Source organism: Aethalodelphis obliquidens, unplaced genomic scaffold (assembly GCF_003676395.1).
Source record: "Aethalodelphis obliquidens isolate GAN/ISIS:26980383/991018 unplaced genomic scaffold, ASM367639v1 scaffold9, whole genome shotgun sequence".
Classification (NCBI taxonomy): domain Eukaryota; kingdom Metazoa; phylum Chordata; class Mammalia; order Artiodactyla; family Delphinidae; genus Aethalodelphis; species Aethalodelphis obliquidens.
Window position 1 is genome coordinate 9,737,254 of NW_020837953.1, and position 24,966 is coordinate 9,762,219.

Here is a 24,966-nt window from a genome sequence, read left to right on the forward strand (position 1 = left end):
ATACTCAACCAGTAAGCCATACTGCCTAATAGTCTCAAGTTGAATAGTCTTAAGTTCCAAGTAGGTTTAGTCTATTCACAGAAGACTTATACAAAGGAGGAGGAAAAGGCAGAACAGGGGAGGAAAGGCTAAACATTGATCTGAATGCTTTATATTCATTAATTTATTTAATCCTCACAACCTATGAGGTTGGTTCAGCCTGTGAAATAAGAACCATTGTTATTATTTTACAGGAGAGGAAATTTAGATACACAATGGTTACATAACTTGACAATAGTTTACACAGCTAGTAAGTAAGTAGCAGAGCCAAGACTTGAACATTCTCTACTATACTGTACTGGAGAGATATAAAGATACAATGTATGTGCACTTCCTTTATACACACACATCCTTGCACGGGAATACTCACACTTCTGCACCTACCAAACTGTAGTGCTTGCTTTTGCTAGAACAGATCCTACAACTTCATGGCTGTGAGCCTCATACCTTCTGCAGGAGTAGGGTTGCCAGATTTAGCAAATAAAAATAAAGCATGCCCAGTTAAATTTGAATTTCAGGTAAACAATAAGTAATTTTAAATATGCCCCAAGTAATATTTGAGACATACTTATTTTAAAAACATTTTTTGTTGATTGTCTGAAATTCAAATTTAACTAGGCATCCTATATTTTATCTGGCATCCTTACCCAGGAGAAAAATTCCTATTAGTTTTTCACTTTCTAAATCAAATGACTATTCCTAGGTAAAGTCTTCGGCAATTTTTGTGGGCATTTTGTTTTTCTCTTTTGTACTTTTACAACCCAACCTACCTCTATCCGTTAGAGTGTATGTTATTCTGCCTGTAGGTGCCTGACTTTTCCCATTCAGACCCTTGCTTTGTCGGGGTACTGTTTTATGTTCATCTCTGAATTCCCAACCATGAAGATATTGAATGATTGAAATGGTTATTGAATAAACAGTTACTGAATGTTATTGGCTGTAAGGAATGAAGGGGAACTAGTATTTGTGAATTGTCTTCCATTTGCAAAATATAGTGCTGATTGTTTTGCAATATTTAATGTTCTTTAAGGCTCCATTATAAATTGATGGACATAGTCTTTGGCTGCCAGGAGATCACATTCTCCTGAGACGTATAACATTTGACAGAAATAGCCGATGCCGTTCTAAGCTCCATCTCCTTTCGGAGAGAGCAGGATCTGGCTCTCCTTGGTCTAGAACTCCTGTTTCCATAGCAACAGAGGTCCTGTAAGAGTCAAGGGAGGCAGGAAGTGTGGCTTGCATTTCCGGCTTGCGTCGGAGCAGCCGGCAACCCGGAAGTTGACGCTGCACGGTTGCACATGGCCGCGCCCTGGGAGGATGCCGCTGGTGGTGTTTTGCGGGCTGCCGTACAGCGGCAAGAGCCGGCGCGCGGAGGAGCTCCGCGTGGCACTGGCGGCCGAGGGCCGCGCGGTGTACGTGGTGGACGACGCGGAGGTGCTGGGCGCGGAGGACGCGACAGTGTACGGCGATTCGGCCCGTGAGAAGGCCTTGCGTGGGGCCCTGCGAGCCGCCGTGGAGCGGCGCCTGAGTCGCCACGAAGTGGTCATCCTCGACTCGCTTAATTACATCAAGGGCTTCCGCTACGAGCTGTACTGCCTGGCGCGGGCGGCGCGCACTCCGCTCTGCCTGGTCTACTGCGTAAGGCCAGGCGGTCTGAGCGGGGGACCGCGGGTGGCGGGCGCGGATGAGAGTCCGAGCCGCAATGTCAGTGTGAGTTGGAGGCCGCGAGCTGAGGAGGGAGGGAGACCTCTGGCGGCGGGCACCGGTGTCCTCGGGGAACCGCAGGCTGTGGACTCTGTAGTAAATGGGAGAGTCCAGGCGGAAGTACCTAAGGAACTGGAGCGGGAGGAAACCAGGACGCCAGATTTTCCAGCTCTTGTGACTTCGGAATTCGAGAAATCTGCAGAGCATGTGTCCGGTGCCTTTTACCCTCCCGAACTTCTGGAGGCCCTAGCGCTGCGCTTCGAAGCTCCCGACTCTCGGAACCGCTGGGACCGGCCCCTGTTCACCTTGGTGGGCTTAGAGGAGCCGTTGCCTCTGTCAGAGATCAGAGCTGCCTTGTTTGAGAACCGGGCTCCTCCACCGCATCAGTCTACACAGTCACAGCCACTTGCCTCCGGCACCTTTCTGCACCAATTGGACCAGGTCACCAGCCAGGTGTTGGCAGGACTGATGGAAGCTCAGAAGAGCGCAGTCCCTGGAGACTTGCTTAAGCTTCCTGGCACCACAGAGCACCTGCGGTTTACCCGGCCTTTGACCATGGCAGAACTGAGTCGCCTCCGTCGCCAGTTTATATCCTACACCAAAATGCATCCCAACAATGAGAACCTGCCTCAACTGGCCAACATGTTTCTGCAGTATCTGAGCCAGAGCCTGCACTAACCAGAGCTGGTGGGGGAAAGTCATGGCTCCTTGTCTAACTACTGCACTCTCTGTTTCTCTGGGAAGAATAATCTGAAGGTCTGCAGAATATATTGATGCGTGGAAATAGAGCTATTGTGACCGATTCACTCGTACGTTTCTGAATGCCTCTGTGCCAGGCCTTGAGTTTACAGCATAAATTGAGACTAGAAAGAATGGAGAACTAGCTTGGAGGAGCTTGGCAAGTTTCTCTAGAGGACAGAGCTCTGGTGGACAGGGTTTACTTAGATTGGGTTCTACTTGGGATATCACATACCATTGATTTCCCCCATCTGAATTGTGGGAAAGCAGACTGGATGGATGAATTGTTTTCAAATAATTGTGAACAGAACTGAAGATGACACAGTTTTGCATCTGTACTGGCCCTTTTTTCATACCACAGTTTTTTGAGTACTGTGCCTACTTTTTGCTAGTCTCTGTCCTGGGGCCTGGGATCACAGATAGATCCACTGGTTTCTGTCCTTGGGAAGCTTTGGTTCTAATGGTGAAACACAAAACCACTAGATTGTTTCATTTAATAAAATCTTTTAGATGAAGGCAGTGTGCTGCCATCTCTTTTGCTTTATGTTCTTCATGTAATTTACTTAATGTAACATTTTAGATACACAGGTATCCCTGTTATGCCTTTGATCAAAAATACTTTCATAGTGCTGGGTGAGAGTCTCGATGCTTTGGTCTTAACGTAGGGTGACTGTTATGACAACTCCCATAACTGGGTGCTTCATTCTGTTTTTCAAGACAAATAGCACTTTAAGCTTGTCTTTCATTTTTTTCATTGATTTCAGTAAACAAATGGTAAGGCACTACCTTACCAGTGCTTGTGTTTTTCAAAGATGTATTAGATAGTCTTTGTCCTTGAGAAGTTAGTAGTTTAGACAAGTAAACAGGTGATTAGAGGATAAAAAGGACTGGCGGTTAGAATGCTTTGTGATCCCAGAGGAGGAATTGGACCAACTAGCTGTTGAGAGGTGGTGGTTTTGGGAAGGCTTCACAGAGGTGTTTACATTTGGACTGTCACTCTAGAGCAAGGGTCAGGAAAGGGTCAAACAGTAAATATTTTAGGCTGTGAGGGCCATAGGGTCTCTGTTGCAGCTTATCAACTGTGCCATGGTAGCACAAAAGCAGCCATAGACAATAAGTATACAAATAAGTGTGAATGTGTTTTAATAAAACCAGTTACACTGAAATATGAATTATATTTAATTTTAATATATCACAAGGTACTATACTTCAGATTTGTTTTTCAAACATTTAAAAATGTTAAAAAAAAAACCATGTTTGTATATGTTTGTATATAATTACAGTACAGAAGCAGGCAGTGGGCTGGATTAGGCCTGCAGACTAGTTTGCTTACCTCTGCTCTAGAAGGATGAATAGGAGTTTGCTTGAGAGAAAAGAGAAAGCAAGACATTCTAAACTGTTCTGTAAGTACACCGTGCTGTTAAAAGGATGGGCTGCCTTGGTTGGTGATTATTTCTTGTTTATCAGGTTATCTGGACTACCTTTTGTTTCTGATATATGAGACTGGATTCCTGCATGAAATGGAGGTTTGGACTAGGCAGCATCTAAGACCTCTTCCATTTTCATTCTCAAATTCCAAGTTAGTTGATTATCAGTTGATTGGGTTTAAACCCATGGATTCTGGATTGCTGTTCTAAATTGAAGTAGACATAGTGGTCAGAAAGAATATTGATTCTGGAGTCAGACTTACAAGTTAACTACTAAAGTGGCAGAACCTAGAATTTATGTGGCCAAAAGTTTAATTTCTTGGAAGTCTCAGTTTTCTCATTTCTATTATGAGACCATTACCTTAGGATTGTTGTGAGGATTTTTATATATATATAAATTTATTTATTTATTTTTGGCTGCATAGGGTCTTTGTTGCTACGTGCGGGCTTTCTCTAGTTGCGGTGAGCGGGGGCTACTCTTTGTTGCCGTGCACGGGCTTCTCATTGAGGTGGCTTCTCTTATCGTGGAGCACAGGCTCTAGGTGCACGGGCTTCGGTAGTTGTGGCACGCAGGCTCAGTAGCTGTGGCTTGCGGGCTCTAGAGTGCAGGCTCAGTAGTTGTGACACACAGGCTTAGTTTCTCCACAGCATGTGGAATCTTCCCGGACCAGGGCTCGAACCCATGTCCCTGCATTGGCAGGCAGATTCTTAACCACTGTGCCATCAGGGAAGCCCTGTTGTGAGAATTTAAATGAGATAATGTGTGTAAAGGACATACAACAATGTCATATAATAAATATTTAGCACATTTGGCTATTATTATTATGGCTATGTAGATCACACTTCTTACCTAACCTTGTCCTGCTCATTTAGTTTATAAGCTTTTACAAGTATTAGAGGCACCATTCTGTCCCAGATTTGTAGTAGGCCTATGATGAGATAGCTGACTAATTCGTTTGACACTTACTAAATTAATTTATATATATTTAGAATAGTACCTGGTACACAGTAAATGCTGTATAAGTTTTTGCTACCAGTAATATTATTCTCTATATTAGGTGTAGGAAGTATAGAGGCAGCTAAGAGTTCCTTCCTTAAGAAGCTCTAAGTAAATAAAAAGATACAGTTCAATGTGGTAAATAAAAGATACAGTTCAATGTGTTAAATGCTGTGATAGTATTGAACAGCATGTGGTGATGTGGTGATATGGGGGTTGGATGATGGAGAAAGCCAACGTCTGATTACATAGGACCCTTCTACAAGTCGGCATTTGAGCCTTGAGAGCGTAAGAGCTTCAGCTGGCCAAGACTGATTCAGGTAGAATATGTTGCTTATTATTTTATGAAAGAAAAAGCTTTTCCTCCCTGATTATAAAAATTACATTTAATTGGGAATTCCCTCGTGGTCCAGTGGTTAGGACTTGGTGCTTTCCCTGTCGCTGCTCAGGTTCAGTCTCTGGTTGGAAAACTAAGATCTCACAAGCCACATGGTGTGGCAAAACAAACAAACAAACAAACAAACACTTAATTGTAGAAAAATTGGGAAATACAGGAAAAGTATAGTAAAACCCACAATCCCATTATCCAGAGATAACCTCTATTATGTTTTGGAACATTTCCTTTTAGACTCTTTTCTACATATTTGTATAATTAAAACTAAACTATAGATAATAATTTTATATTCTAGCCTTTAACAGTGTACTAGTGAAAAATTTTATTAACGTTTCAGTGGTTATATAACCATAACATTTAGAAATGCTGTAATTTGTTGTTTTCTTCTACAGTCTTTTTTCCCTAGCTTTAAAGCCCAAATTTGCAGAATTTACTGGAATGTCAGAACTTAGCAATAATTTTGTTGTAATAGTCCACTATTATTGAATAGATTGTCTTAAAATTTTTCTTATTGAAATTATACTACATGAACATCCTTGTACATTAATCTTTGTCTTCATTGGTTGGTCATTTTATTAGAATATATTTCAAGAAGTGGAATTACTAGATTATAATTTCTTCATTTTGTTTTTAAGTGGATTACCCCTGATGGTGATTATCCATAAGTCCTGGTGTGGAGCTTGCAAAGGTAGGTGCAAATGATCAGACCTCAGATGTGTTCTCAAATATTAATGTTTAAAATATATTAACACTGACTTTGGCTCAGCACTGCTTATTGCTTGAAGGAATACCTAAGAAATTTATGGTATAGATTGCCTGCCCTCAAGAAATTTGCAGTTGTATTTGCAAGGGGTTGGAGGGTGAGGCAATTAAGATATGGTTATGTAGAATATGGGATCAGGTGCTACAATAGTTGTATGGACAGTTGTATGTAACAGAGAGAGACATGAGGAGTGGTCTTACTGGAGGAGGTGGGAACCAAATTAGAGCCCAGGTTTTCTTACTTTGTAGCCTGTGTTCTTTCTGGTATACCAGCCTGCCACTTCCCAGTCAGATTCCTCCTTTTGTTTGGTATGCTACACTTAATAAAATCATGTAGGAAAAAGAGTATAAAATTAGTGTAAATTGCTAGTTTAATAATATATATACATAAGTGATAGAGTATTGTTACTCTATTGTCTTTATTACATCTATTCTTAAATAGATGTTATTGAAATACGTAAAAAAACCAATAGTAATAATTTTTTTGTCAGTATGCCGTTATCTATATTTTATAAATTAGATGAAAGCTTAAGAGAAATAAAGTCAGCCACTTAAGTTACATAACTATGCAAGTAAATGGCAGAAGCAGGACCAGAATTCAAGTGTCCTAATTTCTGGGTCTTAAGATTAGCAAAAGGGTCAGTTATATGAATCATCTCAGCAAATTAGGGTTTGGGTATGACAATGATGTTTTCTTCTGTTCCAAAATCTTTTCTTCCCCCTAGCTTTAAAGCCCAAATTTGCAGAATCTACAGAAATTTCAGAACTTTCCCATAATTTTGTTATGGTAAATCTTGAGGTAAGACTTCCAGAGTTTCTCCTTTGTGCTGTGATTTTAAGTCTTTACTGTTTTAGAGTTAGCCTCATTGATGGTATAAAATCTTACTCAGCAGAGCTGTTTTCTTGTCTGTATGTGTTTTTCTCTTGAACTCTAATACTAAGTCTTGCATCAGATATGGTAGAATGCTATCGAGCCCCCATTTGTGGGAGGAAGTAAGAGAAGAAAGATTGGATAAGATGACTAAATTTTAAGGTCCCTTCACTTTTAGCTTATGATTATGACATGTTTTTACATCTTTGTATAACTGAACTAAAGATGTGGTCACATGTGTAGGCCACAATTCCCTGCAAAATATGATTCAGTTGAAACCCTACTCTGTGCTGGGCTTATATGTAGAGCTTCTTCTTATTTCATTAGATATCCTTTATGTATTTCACATTGACCAGAGGTGTTGGAATCCCAAGTCAGAATATCAGATCTTAGAGTTAGAAGGGATTTTTAGGCCATTGATGCTATCCCTGTTTTACAGATTGAGCATCTTAGGCCTGAAGGAGTTAGGTTAGTCAAGGTCATAGAGCCTAATAGGTGATAAGAATAGGTACTGTGACCTAGCTGTGCTGCCTTTTAGGCTGTACTCTTCCAATGTGGGATGCTCGGATGCTCTGTGATGATACTCCTAGCCCTGTTTCTATAAAATGATGTTTATTTAAACATAGGACTGGAAATCTTCTGAACACATTACCAGTTAATGTTGAGGTAGCTAAGGGATTGCTTATAAAGCTAGTGGATAGCCTGAACGCTGACACACCTCACTGAAGGCAAAGTTATATTAACTATTTGATATAACTTCTGAAATGGGAATCACACCATAAACGACAAAATTACTGTTGATTTCTATGCATCTAAACGCCTCACCACTTTCTGTGATGAGTTAGAATCACCACTCACAGGAAACAGAAATGTGTTCGGTGAGCATTCTCCAACTTGAGAGATTTCGTAAAAAGAAAGCTAACTGTGTGGTCTTGTCTCCTGGGAGAAGTGTAACTTCACAATTGTACTAAAATGTCAGTCTCATCAATTCATGCATTCAAGAAAAACTGTGCAAGTCAGTGATGTAGGTACTGAGAATCAGCAGTGAACAAAACAGACAAAATTCTTTGCTGTCATTAAGTTACATATGAGGAATTGAATATGGGGAGGCAGACAAATAAGTAAAGTATGTCAGATAGTGGTAAATGCTATGGCTAAAAATGAAGAATGGTGGGGATAGTTTGCAATTTTAATTAGGTAGTTAGAAAACAAGGTGACATTTGAGCAAAGATTTGAAGCAGAAAAGGGAGTGAGTCATGTGGATGAAGGGGGAAGTGTGTCCAGGAGGAGTGTAAGAGCAAATACAAAAGCCTGAGTGGGGAGCATGCCCGGCTTGTTTAATGACAGCAACAGCAGGCAACTTAGTGTGGTTGGAAAAGACTGGACAAGGGGTAGGGCGTGATGTTAGAGAAGTGCCCAGGTGGCAGGTGAAGTAGGGCCTCTTAGGCCACTGCAAGGACTTAAGGTTTTACCCTGAGTGGGAGGGGAAGCCACTGAAAGGCTTTGAGGAGACAGGGAACATGATCTGACTTAAGGTTTATACTTAACAGGATGAAGAAGAACCCAAAGATGAAGATTTCAGCCCTGATGGGGGTTATATTCCACGAATCCTGTTCCTGGGTAAGGTGAAAGGTCTTAATCTGGGGATCTGTGATGCAGAAGGAGAGAGAAATGAATCAAGGCACTGACTCCACCTAGTGAAATTTTATTGGGATGGCTAAAAACAAAAACAAAAACCAGTTTCAAGAGAGAACGGGGAGTTCTGAATGCCAGAACCTCGGATCTGAAGGAAAACTTTTCCCATTAACTACGTGCTTTTGTAAAAAACAAAACAAAACCCCAAAACTAACTGCTTTTGTGAGCAGTGGGAGAGTAGTGATCATTCATTTATCCATTTAGCAATCATTTGTGCATCAGCCATATGTCAAGCACTGCTAGGCACTACAGGGACTGAGATAAGCCACAGTTCCCACCCTTGACCCTGTAGTGAGGTTGAAGCAATGGGATTCTATAACAAGAAAAATGTATTTCCACAAACAATTTTATAAAAGATATTTAATGACTACCTAATCTTTGCTCAGCATTCTGCTAGATTCTATGGGGGAAACAAATAAAAATATAGATCCCACCATTATCAAACAGAAAAGAAACATGCCAGCAAGAGGGACCAGCATATACCAAGGCATGGTGGGGAGTGAGGGTAGGGGTGGGTTGTGTTCAGGGAATTACAAGGAATTCATTGTGATTGCAACATAAAAAACAAGGGGTAAGGTGGTGAGATAATGGGCTGCAAAGATGGGCAGGTCTCGTTTTCCAGAAGGCCTAATGTACCATATGGTGCTTAAAGTACCTCTCTGTTGTAACTATTGCAATCCCTCTGCCATTTTGTCTACAATAGATCCCAGTGGCAAGGTGCGTCCTGAAATCATCAATGAGAATGGAAACCCCAGCTACAAGTATTTCTACACCAGTGCTGAGCAAGGTATGGTTATGTTGAGAGAGAAGAGGGAGGGTTGCTGCTAGGTTTCAGTAGGATGAACCACATGCAAGGTCTGTGATGGGAAACTAATTCAACATGTTAGCCGAGCATCTGCTGCATGACTAGCTTTTGGCTAGATGCTGTGTAGAATATAGGAGAAAGATAAGACTGAGCCCCTTCCCTAGCTTTTTATAATCCAGCTGGGAGCTAACTGACCCACAGGAAACTGTTAAGAACTGAAGGTCCCAGAAATAGTCACTTGCCCGTGGACCCACAGTTAAAAAGTCACAGAGCCAGGATTTCAGTCCAGAACTTAGTTTTTTTCCACTGCACTAATGCTATTCTTGTGAGAATTCAAAGAAGGGGAATGCTAACTGTTAGCTGATCTAGTCTGAAAGGTTTCATAGATAGTAAACTTTAACTGGATCTAGATGGATACGGATAAGAATTTGTCTCTATGGACACATATGAAGAGGGCATTTCAAGTTACAGAAGCAAGGGGTGTGTGTGTGTAGGGGGGAGTATAGCCCAACATGGAGAGGGCGTGAGGCATGCTAGAGGGAATGATGACTGGGTTGAGTCCTAGCCAGCAGAGGAATGCGGAAAGCATCATTCGAGGCAGAGGGAACAGCGTCAGCACAAACATGTGAGGGAAGATTGAAATCATAAGTCAGTCATGCTTTTTTGTTCTCTTATCCTTGAGCACAGTCATTCTAGAGGGAGAGGTTGGAATTCATGCCACGTAATGTCCCTGTTTTCCTTCTGAATTTCTCCCTGCCATCTGTAAAAGAGGGTTGTTTGCTAAGTTGCCATGTGTCTCCCATTGCCATGCTGCCAGGTTGTTGATCACTTTATGTTCTGAGTCCTCAGAACTCTAATTTCTCAGGATAGGTAGAGGAAAGAGATCTGCAGAGGTTATCCTCTCCTTTCCATGGGTAAGGAGAATGTCATCTTTCCTACCCAAATGCCAATCACTGGAGGTTGGTGTTACAGGGAAATTTTCCACATGGAGAAGGGTAGCTGAACTTTAGGTTCCCAACTTTTTTTTTTTTTTTTTGGCTGTGAGGCTTGTGGGATCTTAGTTCCCCGACCAGGGATTGAACCCAGGCCCACGGCAGTGAAAGCACCTAGTCCTAACCACTGGACCACCAGGGAATTCCCATAGGTCCCCAACTCTTGACCCTGAAATTCACCTTCCTTTTAGAATTTCATGAAGTTACCACTTCCATCTTGACACCAGCATCATCCTTTAACACATTAGTCCAAATGTGGACACAGAACCCTTTGCCTGAATTCTCCATGGCTCAGCTGACATGAAACTGGAATATTCAAACCTGGCTTTACTAAAGGCTTGGGCAAAACAAAAGGGATGTAACAAACTATACTACCTGGTTTGCTTTCTGAGATGCACAGACTCTGGCTCAGCCTAACAACTGGCCTGCCATTGTATGGGGAGCCTGTACCAAAACAGCTGCCCTCCTTGATGCCCAAGATAGATGAGAAGTTTCATCTTCCGTCTGCCCAGGGCCTGCCTTCCAGGTTTCTCCTGTGCCTGAGAACTTGACTTCTTCCATACGTAATTGATACTAGATATGACGACCTCTTTCAGTGAAGACCATCCTCCCTCCATGTACACGCACACACTCACATACCAGTGTAAACTGTAACCTCCACAGGATATGAACTAAATGCAGCGATCCTCCAGAAGAGATGATGGGGATGGTAGGAAGATGTTTTCTTTTCCCTTAGTGTCAAGTGAATATCTACAGCCTGTGACAGGGGTTCAACTCTAATCCTGGAGGGTAAGCCAAAGTAACTACTAACATTTTTTTAAGACTTCATAGTTTATAAAGCACATTTATTATTCATTCTCTCATTTAATTTTTATAATCTGTGTGAAGTAGGTAGCATCACCTTATTTATAGATGAGGAAACAAATTCAAGAGACTTTCCAGGGCTAAAATCCAGAACTAGATCTTGAATCCAGATCCTGTGCTCCTCTTATATTTCTCCTAAAACATAAAAATCTGTGTTGGTTGTCACATGTCAAATATTAAAGACGTGCTTCATACTTTTCCCCTCAACCTTTATTTCACAGTTGTTCAGGGGATGAAGGAAGCTCAGGAAAGGCTGACGGGTGATGCCTTCAGAGAGAAACATCTCGAAGATGAGTTGTAACATGAATGTATCCCTCCTTTCATCAAAGTTACTGTTCTAGAAGGAAGGCAGCAGGGAAGGGAATATTGAGGAATCACTCAGAACATTTAAACCTTGTTCCTGCCTCCATGGGAAGGGGCCCTCTCACTGTGGAAGAGTTCTGCTGCCAGAAGCTGGTCTCCATGTTTGTGATCCAGCAGAGTGTGGCAGACTTCCTTCTCCTGTCCCCTCTCACCTAAATGTCTCTGTCGTTGAAGGTAAAGAATGACACCTTTTGACACAAAACTTGAGCCATTTGGAGGTTTACTCCTCACACTGCAGTAGCTGAATCTTTCCATTTCCTCCTGCTTTACTCACCTTAGTGGTGAAGAGAGACCAGAAGCATCTTTTTTATAATGTTAAAATTGCAGAAATAGCTTATCATTTAAAACAATTCCTAAATGTAAATCCATAATTCTACCCCACCAAGGAGACCAGCCTGTTTCTTCTCTTTCTCTCCTGGGAATAATCTTGGGCGTCTTCCTGAATCCCTTCAACTTCCTTCCTCTTCTCTGGCTTGGCTTCCCTGTTTGCACGCATGCGTGTGCAGGAATGGCTGTGTGCTTTGGACTCAGCCCAGCTGGAAGCATGCTTTCCCCTGTTACTGTTGGAGAAACTCAAACCTTCAAACCCTAGATGGAGCCATTTTTGTCAAGTCGTCAACTGTATTTTTGTACTGGGGTTAACCAAAATATATATATATATATATATAAATTGTTCCATTAAACTTTAATAAAACTTTAAAAGGAAATGTGTTTGATGGCCTTTTTGTTATTGGAGAATGGAGGGAGGGAGATCATTTAGGAAGAAAACTAACCTTGAGGGCCTAATCTAGGAGCTCTGTCTAGGACTCCTTGTGCACCTGCACCTCCCACATTCTAATAGGCATCAGAGCTCTTCTCTTCTACTTTTTAAATACCTGAATTCCCTCCTTCCTCACTGTCACTCTTGTACAGGGCAGGCCTTTTCTACTTCCTAGACTATTTATTGTTGTAGCCTTGTAACTTGCCTACTTGCCTCCAATATTCTCTCCTGCAATCCATCCTCCTTACTTCCCCCAGAGTGATCTTTCCAAAACACAGATGTGACCATGTCACTCCCCTGCTTAAAGCCTTTCCTGCCACCCTCAAGAAAATAATACTAACATTAGAAAATATTTGGGCCTCAGTATGTGGCAGGCACTCTTCTAAGTGCTTTATGTGTACTATCCCATTTCGTTTGCCTTTAGTCCTAACAGGCCTATGACAAAGGTACTATTATCATTTCCATTTTATACAAGAATTTGAGGTGTACAAGGAAACCAAGGCACAGGATCAAGTCAAGATCTTTACCAGGCCTCTTAGGAAGCTTCTTCAACATCATTTGCTCCCATTGTCTTTGCGTTTTGTGTTGTGGTGACACCAGATTGCTTCAAGTTTCCCTCACAGCATGCTCTTTCATGCTTTTTTGTCTTTCCTTGGCTTGTTTCCTCTGCCTAAAACTTCTTTTTGCTCATTCTTCACATTTTGAGCCACCTCTTGCAGACCTGGCTTTTCTCAGGAGGATAAAATGCCCCTCTCCCCAATACATCTATCTTGGCTCAGCACTACATTATATTGTGATTACCTGTTTGCACACATGTAGCTGTCATCAGGCAGCCATGCTCTAGGGCAGAGCTATTCCTCTGTCCTGTGTACCAAGGTCTCTAAACAATGTCCTTTCAAGTGAATTGTCAAGCTCTGTGGTAGGTTCTTTTCATTCATTCTATTTAAATCCCATTAATGGTCCTAATGGGTAGGTATTATTAGCCTCATTTTATGGAAAAGGAAACTGGAGAGAGAAGTGGCTTGCCCTCAGTTTCTAGTCTAAATACTGGATTCTAACCACCCCTGTCTTATTCCAAACTCACACTTTTTTCACCACACATTACATTACCTCCTTTATGTTCTAAGGTGTGACTCAGAACAAGAGTTTTCAGTCTGGGGTATGTAAAGACTTTACAAGAAATACATGGGCACAAAATCTTTACTGAATTGATATCCAGGTCTTCATTTTCCCAAAAGTGATTTCCCAGGATTCCTCAAAAAATTAAACAATTACCATATGATCCAGCAATTCCACTTCTGGGTATATACCCAAAAGAACTGAATGCAGGGACTTGAATGGACATTTGCACACCTCTGTTTATAGCATTTTTCATAATAGTAAAAAAGGTTGAAGCAACTTGGGTCCATCAACAGATGAGTAGATTAACAAAATGAGGTATACACATACAATGCAATGTTATGCAGCCTTTAAAAGGAAGGAAATTCTGACACATGCTAAAACATGGATGACCCTTGAAGACATTATGCTAAGTAAAATAAGCCAGTCACAAAAGGACAAATACTGTATGATTCCACTTACATGAGGTACCAGTCAAATTCATAGAGATGAAGACTGGTGGTTGCCAGGAACTAGGGGGGTTGGGTGTTAGTGTTTAATGGATACAGAATTTAAGTGGGGAAAGATGAAAATGTTCTGAAGATGGATGGTGGTGTTAGTTACACAACAATGTGAATGTACTTAATGCTACAGAACTGTACACTTGAAAGTGGTTTAAATTTTGTTACATACATTTTATCACAGTTAAACAAAAAAGATTTCCCAGGATATGTCATCAGGATGGTTCATTCCCACCTCCCTTATCACTCACTATTCACCTTTCCCCACTTCACAGAAGAAAGGCATACCTCTTACCCTGAATTTTAATATGGTGCATTGCTGTATTATGCAAACACCTCTGGGGTGCCAAACCAAGGTAAATTGAAATAGTACTAAGCTTCCTTGATTAAAGAAAGGCTTTATGTCCTGTACATAGTTGTCATAAGCGTAGTTTGTCAAGAGTAAAACCTAACGTTAGAAATGGGCAGTTTGCACCATTTGGAGATGTTTTGAATTCAGAAATGTTGTAGAGTGGAAGTGATGAAAATTTGCTTCTTCCAGTCCCGTGTTATTAAAGAAGGCATTTCTCCTGAGGGAGAGGTCTAAGGAGAAGAGAAAGAAGTTTGAAGTCATCCAAGTGACAAATTCATGACAGGTCTTCACCTCTTAGAATTTGGAATTAGCTTTAGAGTTAGGATTTGAAACTAAGATAGTTGTCATACAGATTCATGTTAACATGTTTATTTGACTTGAAAAATGAAGTTACGTTGTTGCCCCTGGGCAAAGACTTGAACAGATACTTCACAAAAGAAGATATAAGAATGGCCAATAAGCATGTGAAAATGTGTGATATTAGGCAACAGAGAAATGTAGATTAAAACTATAATGAGATACTATTTCCCACCTGCTGGAATTGCTAAAATTAAAAAGACTGTTGATAACAAGTGTAGAGGGGATGTGGAGCAACTAGAACACTCCAGTTTATTGTTGATGGGAAGGTCAAATGGTACAAACATTTTGGAAAACAGTTTGGGAGTGTTTTATAAAGTTAAATGTACACTTACTATGCAACCCAGCAATTCCAGGATTACAGGATTATGTGATTTATATAAAACAGAAGTCTGCAAAAACAAAAACAAAAACTTGTACAAGAGGGACTTACCTGGTGGTCCAGTGGATAAGACTCCATGCTCCCAATGCAGGGGGCCTGGGTTCAATCCCTAGTCGGGGAACTAGATCACACACGCATGCCGCAACTAAGGGTTCACATGCCACAACTAAGAAGCCCGCATGCCGCAACTAAAGATCCTGCATGCCGGGCTTCCCTGGTGGCGCAGTGGTTGAGAGTCCACCTGCCGATGCGGGGGACGTGGGTTTGTGCCCCGGTCCAGGAAGATCCCACGTGCCGCCGAGCGGCTGGGCCCGTGAGCCATGGCCGCTGGGCCTGTGCGTCCGGAGCCTGTGCTCCGCAACGGGAGAGGCCACAACAGTGAGAGGCCAGCGTACTGCAAAAAAATAAATAAATAAATAAAATTAAATTAAAAAAAGATCCTGCATGCCGCAAAGAAGATCCTGTGTGCCGCAACTAAGACCCGGTGCAGCCAAAATAAATATTTAAAAAAACCAAAAACTTGTACAAGAATGATAGAAACCTTATTCATAATATCCAAAAACTGGAAACAACCTAAATACCTATCAAATAAGTGGATAAACTGTGGTATATTCATACAAAAGGTTACTACCCAGAATAAAGAAAAACAAACTACTGATACATAAAACAACATGGATGAATCTCAAAAACATGCTGAGTGAAAAAGACCAAAAAAGAGTACATTTATATGAAGTTTCAGAACAGGCAAAACTTGTCTGTAGTCTGAGAAATCAAATCAGTGGTTACCTGAGATTGGGGGTGTGGGGAGAGGAATTTAACTGCAATGTCACGTGAGGGAACTTGCTGTGGTGATGCAAATGTTGATTGTGATGCTTACCTAGGTGTATGTATTTGTCAAAACCTATCCAACTGTAAACTCTATATAGACATTTTACTGTATGTATATATCAATACATTTTGATTTTAGAGATAATGAATTACTTTTTTTTTTTGGCTGCACCGTGCAGCATATGGAATCTTACTTCCCCAACCAGGGATGGAACCCGTGCCCCCTGCAGTGGAAGCGCAGAGTCAACCACTGGACCGCCAGCGAAGTCCCAATACATTTGATTTTAAAACGCTTATTCTGGGGCTTCCCTGGTGGTGCAGTGGTTAAGAATCCGCCTGCCAATGCAGGGGACACGGGTTCGAGCCCTGGGCTGGGAAGATCCCACATGCCTCGGAGCAACTAAGCCCACACGCCACAACTACTGAGGCTGTGTGCCACAACTACTGAAGCCCACATGCCTAGAGCCCATGTTTCACAACAAGAGAAGCCACCGCAATGAGAAGCCTGCGCACCACAATGAAGAGTAGCCCCCACTCGCCGCAACTAGAGAAAAAGCCCGCGCGTAGCAGCAAAGACCCAATGTGGCCAAAAATAAATAATAAAATAAAATAAATTTAAAAATAAAATAAAATAAAACACTCTAACTCTCCAAAATGAAGTCTTTTTAAATGAAAGACTGATGTAGCTGATTGACTTAACAGTGAAGACTGACTTGGCCATTTGGCTAATATATAATACTTTTTCCATAAATTGAATGAAAGACAAGTGTTTCATTAAAATACACTTGAAGCACATGATAAGATGAACACAGTTTATCAAAGCATGTTGCATTGGCAAAGATTTTCTTAGCCCTTTTTGTGGCATTTGGGTTGTGTGGTGTACCTCCAAGGCAAGTGAAAATGTTTGAGAGGTAGTTAATAAGTATTTGATGTCTTTGTGGTATACTTTCCAGAAACTGAGAAAGTGAATGACTTTAATGAATGGGTAACAAATTCTTCCACAAGGTAAGTGTTTTCTATTTCTTTGCTTACAACATGACTAAAAGAGGGCCTAATTGATGTATCAACTGGTATTTTAAATTTTTGATGTTAGGTCACTTGTGATTTTTTGGCATATAACTCAGTAAGAGTTCAAAGAATTTAATGCTATTGCACTAACAAAACTTCCATTCTCATGTACTTATTTATGTGAACATTTCTAAGCATTTATATTTCTAAACGTAATAACTAGTGTTAAGAGAAGTTGTTCCAAACTTTTAATGTTATTGTACAGCATTGTAGTAACAAGCCTCCCTAAAGGGTTATCTGACTTTCTAAGAGAATACAAATTAGTTTAATTTACTATTTACTGTTAATTAGGGTACACACATTTTACAACTCTATAGAGTTAGATGTCAATTTATAGAAAACTGATAAGAAGCAAATGATTTCTTTCCCAGGGAGAAGATAACCTCATAGGTTATAGCTTTAATGCCTTTAGGTCATTAACCAATTTTGTATCTGATTTAATAATCTTATTTCAACTTTGAACTGGTTTTGTCATCTTGCTGGTCCTGATTAATAAGTTAAAATTTTGGCATGTGCTTAAAATCTGTCAGAGAATTAAGTTTTTAACATTTTGAGAATACTCTTGATATAAAAAGTAGTTAATGCTGAATCCTGTCCCATTCTAGCCATAAGTAATATTCTTCCCACAGATATATGAATGACATTTTAAAAAGTCATGTCACTAAGATGCAATTTTAATAAAACTTTACTTTTTATGTTTAATAATTATTAACATTTGTAATATTTATTGTTTTGATTGACATACTAATAATTCTTGTAACGATAATTGAATCTGGAAAAAAAATTTTAACTCTTAGATTTTAGCTTAGGTTCCCCTAAAAGTAGGGCCTGAGATAAGGCCTGTATGGGTAATATATTCTAGGAAGAGATTCTCGGGGACAGGAATGAGAGACTGGGGAAAGTGAAGCACAGGAGGGAGAACCAAAATAGGATTTATTATTGAGCTGTTTACCTCTCTGGTCCAGGGTTGCCTCAGAGGAGCTAATTTCCTGGAAGAACGTCGACACAGAGGTAACAAAGAGCCTTGGAAGCAGAAAGCAAGAGATAAGGGAATGCAGTTTTAGAGAGGTGTCCTCAACCTCCAAACGTAGCTGGTTAGCACAGTGACAGCCAAATGGGGGGAAAGATAAAGAGGTTGTAAACTAGGGTACAAAAATTGTCTAATGTAACTTAGATTCTTATACTCAAAGAATTTGACTATAAGAATTTTAGCATTTTAATTCCTATTAAATACATAAATTTACTATAGAGAGGTATGACATGGTGATCAATAAGAGACTTTAAGCATATAAATGCATTACATTAGCTTATAATTCTGTGGGTGGAGTGAAAGAAATGCAAGTTCAAGAAGAAAGAGAATAATGTAAAATTTCCAACCGTTAAGAAGAGCCTGTCCATGTATTAGTTTTAAGTGGAAAAAAAAATTAAGTGGATAAAGTGGGTATAAAATTCCTGTGGTACTTAGGCTCTAGCGTATACATTTTTTTAAAGTGACATAACAGCTTTTTCTAAATGTTAATATTTACAGCACACCAGAAATTATGTCCTTTGCCGTTATTTAAATGATGAAGCTTTTAGATCTCAAAAGAGTCAACTTAAAAGTACCTAGTTTTGGGCTTCCCTGGTGGTGCAGTGGTTGAGAGTCCACCTGCCGATGCAGGGGACACGGGTTCGTGCCCTGGTCCGGGAAGATCCCACATGCCGTGGAGCTGCTGGGCCCGTGAGCCATGGCCGCTGAGCCTGCGTGTCTGGAGCCTGTGCTCCGCAACGGGAGAGGCCACAGCAGTGAGAGGCCCGCATACTGCAAAAAAAAAAAAAAAAGTACCTACTTTTCCAAAATTCTTTCAGGGATCATGCAACCATAGAAGTTTCAAGACTAAAGGTTTCAAACATTCTTTACCTAAAGATGCAAACATTTATACAGCACTGTGTGCCAGAAACTGTTCTAAATCATCCAGTCGTATTAACTCATTGAATCCTAACAATAACCTGATGGATTTGGTTCTATTGCCATCATCATCATCTCTGCCTTATAGATAGGGAAACTGAGGCACACAGTGGGTAAGTATCTTACCTAAGCTAGTGGGATCAGAGTTGGGATTTGAACGTGGGCAATTTGGCCCCTGAAACCATACTTTTAACTACTACACCATACTAGGCAATTTGTATTCAAGTCAGCCAACTCAAGGACTGCATCAATGCCTTATGCTGTGTAGCAAGTATAAATTTTCAAGCCAACTTATACAATTACAAAAATAGAAACATAATTGTCTATTCCAATAACAATTCCCTTTCAAACTGCCATTCTGCCTGAAGACAGAGAAACCACTTACAGTCAGGTCCAAGCTTTTTTAGGTTATTTGAGGTTGAAACTTGATCAACTTTAGGATTTTTTTTGTCTCTTTTCTCCTTCCCTGGATGGCATTTAAATCTCAGAGAATTATACAGTGTCATGACATCAGATAAGAGACACTGCTCATGCTAGCATCTTCTGAGGTATAATGCATCCTACCTGGTCCTGGCACACCCTTCCACGAAGGCATCTGCTGAGATGTCTATTTTCCTATCAGTCTCCAGTGGTCAGTCCACGCACCCTGCCCCTTTATCTTGTCAGCAAGGCCCCTCCAGGTGGCCCTTTCAGCTCCTCAGCACCACTTCTCTTCCCTTCATTGGGCAGGATAATTGGGCTGCTCTCCCATGCCACTCTAGGCCATGAGCATCAGGGCCACTGATCGCAGTTAGGCAGCCTCTCCAAGGATAACCTGTCACTGCTGAGCGCCTAACTTGTCAGCTGCAGCAACCAACACTGAACCTTTGGACTTGGTGACACAATCCAGAGACTCCAACAGCAAGGCACCTCGTGTCGGTTTGGTTTTTTTTTTTCTTTCTTTTTTTTGGCTGTGCTGTATGGCTTGTGGGATCTTAGTTCCCCCAATCAGGGATTGAACCTGGGCCCTCAGCAGCGAAGGCACTGAGTCCTAACCACTGGACTGCCAGAGAATTCCCCCTCGTGTCAATTTAATTACACTGGATTCCTTTTATCCTGGATGAAGCAACGATCTGATTTTATTGGAAGAGAGTCTTAATCTGGATTTCCCTTCTGCCAAGCTTCTGCTTTGGTACCACCATCTGTGGGCTTGCTGACCATCTTAGTCACCATCATGCTGTCTCACTCAGTATTGCCTTTAAAGTGCACTCACTTTACAGTGATACTTTCATGTGAGATTGAATTGGGAACTGTTGGGGAAGAGTTGGCAGACTGTGAGGCCTCCATTTTGCTGGTGTGACTTCGCAGGTGTGATGTGGCTCTGGAGACAAGTGTTCTGGCAGCAGCTTCCTGATCCCAGGTTGTAGCTATCGCAGAGTGTTCCAGGAGGACAATGGCTTGCTTATTTCCAGATGGTGGCCAAGATGGTGTGATCCCGAAACCATAACCTGGGAGGGCAGATTCCTTCCCGCGTGATGTAAAACTTTCATTTCCCATGTCGGGACAGCCTACGATGTCTTGGAGTCATTCCTTGGGGCCCAGTTTAGTGTTTGTTCTTCTAGTCATTTCAGTGATTTTTTTTAGTACCTAATTCGCTGTATTAAATGCTTTCTGATTAAAATAGCTAGCATGGTTCCTATTATCCACAATAGAACCTTGCTTATTATAGCGGTGAACTTCCTGATTAAGATATCATATATACAGGTGTGATTTCAAAAATAGCACTTAGAAGTTCTAGATTTGTAACTGGATGTAGTAAATAATGAGACTTTGGGTTGCACTGCTTTTGGTGAGTGGGTAATTGCATTTTGAGTTGCATTATGTTGAAGTGTTTTTTTCTTTTAAGTGTAAATATGGGTAGGCGGGAAATAATATAGTTCAAGTTGGGCAAAGAAATTAGTGTATTATGTAGCCATTAAAAAATTCTTTTTAGCCATTAAATTATCCTTCTTAGATTCAAGAAATCCTTCACCTTATAAATTTTGGAGGGAGACAGAACTCTCTTTCTATTTTAGAAGTTGGAAATACTAGATAATTGCTTTCCCAGCCTCCTTTGCAGCTAGACTATAGGCAAATGAACTAGGCTCAACCAATCAGATACACCTTCCTGCAGCACAGACAACAGCATTTGCAGGAAGACTGAGTTCTTGGGGCAGTGGTGGTTATAATGCCCACAGTGGTGTCCAGTGTTGGAGGGTAGTGGTTTTCAAGCAGTACAAGTTTAGTACTTAGTGGTGACAGCCATGGTGTCTTCCCCAGCATGTCTGCAATGTGTACCCCAAACCTGGTTCTCCAGCATCCCTGGGTAGTTTATGATCTAGTCAGTGTTATGTTTTTTAAATTAATTAATTAATTAATTAATGGCTGCATTGGGTCTTCGTTGCTGCGCGAGGGCTTTTCTCTAGTTGTGGAGAGCGGAGGCTACTCTTCGTTGCGGTGTGCTGGCTTCTCATTACGGTGGCTTCTCTTGTTGTGGAGCACAGGCTCTAGGTGTGTGGGCTTCAGTACTTGTGGCATGCGGGCTTCAGCAGTTGTGGCTTGCGGGCTCTAGAGTACAGGCTCAGTAGATGTGGCACACGGGCTTTGTTGCTCCGCGGCATGTGGGATCTTCCCAGATCAGGGATCGAACCCATGTTCCCTGCATTGGCAGGCGGATTCTTAACCACTGTGCCACCAGGGAAGTCCCTAGTCAGTGTTATTTAATAAATTCTTTTTTTTCTTATATAAGCCAGAGTAAGTTTCTGTGGCTAGCCACTGTAATAGTCAACAACTGTTGTCTAGCAAGGTTATAGAAGCATTTTCCAAAGTATATTCCACGCAACACTAGTGTCCTCAGAAAGGCATTCCATGGCTAAATAAATTTGGATAATAATGTATCTCTTGGAATGATTTCTAATTAAAATTAATATTTTAGAAATTCTGAGAGGTCTCACAGGATATTTTTTTTTTTGCGGTACGCGGGCCTCTCACTGTTGTGGCCTCTCCCGCTGTGGAGCGCAGGCTCAGCAGCCATGGCTCACGGGCCCAGCCGCTCCGCGGCATGTGGGATCCTCCCGGATCGGGGCACGAACCTGTGTCCCCTGCATCGGCAGGCGGACTCTCAACCACTGCGCCACCAGGGAATCCCTCACAGGATATTTTTATTTGCTACTAGATGGAGTGTGAAACCAACACATGGAGGGGGGGAAATAATGAGAAAACTGCAGTGAAACACGTTTGGAGCCAGTGGATGAGGTCAACCTTGAATACCACTTTGTGGACTTCAAGATATATGACCTAATATTCCAACAATTTAAGTCAGCTGAAGCTTGGCTTCCCATTACTTGCCATGAAAAGCCATGAAAAACTTCATCTAAGGGCTTCCCTGGTGGCGTAGCGGCTGAGAGTCTGCCTGCCGATGCAGGGGACACGGGTTCATGCCCCGGTCCGGGAAGATCTCACACGCTGCAGAGCGGCTGGGCCCGTGAGACATGGCCGCTGAGCCTGCGCATCCGGAGCCTGTGCTCCGCAACGGGAGAGGCCACAGCAGTGAGAGGCCCGCGTACCGCAAAAAAAAACAAACAAAAAAAACCTTCATCTAATATCTTGGCCTCTCATTTATTTGGCCTCCTTCACATCACTTACCTCCACTCTATCGCAGCCACTGACTCGAATGGTCTCGTTATCACTCAAAACTCTTCTACCTTTGAAGCCTTGAATCAGAAATTCCATTCTCTGAGCACAACCACCTATCTATCCTTTCAACCTAACTGATCAATATCTTCCATTACACTTTGACCTTATCCAGATCTTCTGATATAACTTCCTCAACTTTGCCCTGGTAAATAAATCTACAGACTTTCCCTGTATCTGTCTCATCTTCTCCTCCTATCCTTTTATTCCGGTGGAAGAGATGGTTTCTACTTATCAGAGGCTAATCCTACCATTGAGCTCTGGAGTCAGCCCTTCCCTGTCCTCAGTTTTTTTTTGCCATAAATGTTTCTCTCTTATATCATCAATCTCTCTATCTCTATTGGGTTATTCCTATGCAAACTTAAACAAGCACTTATTTCTCATCTAAAAACAAACCATCCGTGGACTTTATGTGTCTCTCCAGCCTGACCCACACTGTCAACCTTTCCTCACCTCATTTTCTCTTTGACATTCTACCTGTTACACTCCGGCTTTGGCCTTCACAACTCCACCTAAATGGTTCCTGTTAAGGTAATGGGAGGAGATATGGAATTTCGAAGTGAATGAGGAAAGTCTGGCTGAAAAAATCATTTTTGAAAGTTCTCTTTCTAATTCAGACTTGCATGGATGATACAATTCCCCCATATATTTGATATCATGTGCCAATAAATATTGTGATATGCTGCTGGCCAAACTATCATATCTTTGTACATTGCTTTAGGACCCTAAAAGGACCACAACGACTGAAAAGAGGAACTGGATCCTTGTGAACTTTCTTCCAGTGTTCCTTATCAAATAGGTCAATAGCACCACCCTATTGTTTTACATGCCAGAAACCTGAGACCCATCCTTGACATCTCCTTCTCTTTACTCCTTAATTGTCAATTACTGTTCATTCTCTGTCCTAAATATTTTTTTTAAAAATCCATTCACTCCTTGTTATGGGCTGAATCATGTCCTCCCCCAAATTAATATGTCGAAGTCCTAACTCTCAACCTCAAAATGTGACTGTATTTGGAGATAGGGCCTTTAGAGAGGTAATTAAGTTAAAATGAGGTCATATGGGTGGGCCCTAATCCAATATGACTGATATCCTCACAGGAAGAGATTAGGACACAGACACACACACACAGGGAAGACCATGTGAAGACACAGGGAGAAGATGGTCCTCTATAAGCTAAGGAGAGAGGCCTTAAGAAATCAACCCTGGAACTTCCCTGGTGGTCCAGTGGCTAAGACTCCACACTCCCAATGCAGGGGACCTGGGTTTGATCCCTGGTCAGGGAACTAGATCCCACATGCCACAAATAAGAGTTCACATGCCGTAACTAAAGATCCAGCATGCCGCAACTAAGACCTGAAGCAGCCAAATAAATAAATAAATATTTTTTAAAAAAAAGAAGAAGAAAGAAAGAAATCAACCCTGATCTCAGAATTCTAGCTTCCAGAACTGTGAGAAAATAAATTTGTTGTTAAGCCACCGAGTCTGTGGTACTGGATGATGGCAGCCCAAGCTGACTAATACACTCTTCTTCATCCATATCATCACCACCATAGTCTAAACCACCAGCATTTGTCACCTAGACTTTTAGTGTAAGATCCATCAGGGCAGGGCTTTTGTCTGTCTTGTTCACTGCTGTATCCTCAAAGCCTAGTATAGAATCTGGCACGTGGTAGGCATTCAATAAACATTAATGAGATGGCTAAATAAATGAATAGCTATTTAGCTGGTTTCCTTGCATCCATCCTTGCCCCTCTCTCCACATGTTCTCCACAGGGACTGCTCTCTTTAGAATAGAATTCTGGTTATATCATTTCCCTGCTTGAAACTCTTCACTGTCTCTCCTCCATTACTCCCAGGATAAAGTCCAAAATCAATAATACTGTTTAAGTGAGTGGTATAATTTGGCTCTCAAGTCTCTCTCCAGCTTCATTGCATGTCATTCTCTCATTCTATCACATATTCCAGCCACATTTGTTTTCTTTCCATTTTTCAAAGTTCCTCATGGTCTTTACACATGCTATTCCCTCTACTTGCAGTGTCCTTCCCCATATTTTTGCCTAACTCATTCTTCAGAAATCCCACCTAAATGTTGCTTTGTGAAATCTTCCCTGATCATGGAACCAAAACAGCTTTTTCTTTTATCTCTCCCATTACTTTTCCTTCAAAACAATGATCACAATGGTAATTATTGATATGGTTAGTTGTGTAATGTCTGCCTTCCTTATCAGAGTGTAAGTTCTGTGAGAATGGGGACTGTATCTGTTTTGCGTATTACTGTATTTCTAG

General features: G+C 41.4%; 2 protein-coding genes across 4 annotated transcripts in view; both read left to right on the plus strand.

The window, feature by feature from the left end:
• The window catches only part of TXNDC12 (thioredoxin domain containing 12), a 103,801-nt gene that overhangs the window by 10,783 nt on the left and 68,052 nt on the right, over nt 1-24,966 (plus strand). For 2 of the 3 annotated variants that reach the window (XM_027108557.1, XM_027108558.1), the window contains exons 3-8: nt 5,935-5,987; nt 6,787-6,860; nt 8,483-8,552; nt 9,331-9,414; nt 16,903-16,954; nt 17,983-18,028. In XM_027108557.1, the coding sequence (XP_026964358.1) occupies nt 5,935-5,987; nt 6,787-6,860; nt 8,483-8,552; nt 9,331-9,414; nt 16,903-16,954; nt 17,983-18,028 (379 nt within the window). Of the gene's footprint in view, nt 1-5,934; nt 5,988-6,786; nt 6,861-8,482; nt 8,553-9,330; nt 9,415-11,509; nt 12,359-16,902; nt 16,955-17,982; nt 18,029-24,966 lie in introns of those variants that run through there. The other variant, XM_027108560.1, reaches the window with a different exon arrangement.
• Nucleotides 670-2,996, plus strand: KTI12 (KTI12 chromatin associated homolog). The gene has a single exon (XM_027108562.1). The coding sequence runs from the start codon at nt 1,357-1,359 to the stop codon at nt 2,419-2,421; it is 1,065 nt and encodes a 354-aa protein (XP_026964363.1). The 5' UTR covers nt 670-1,356; the 3' UTR covers nt 2,422-2,996.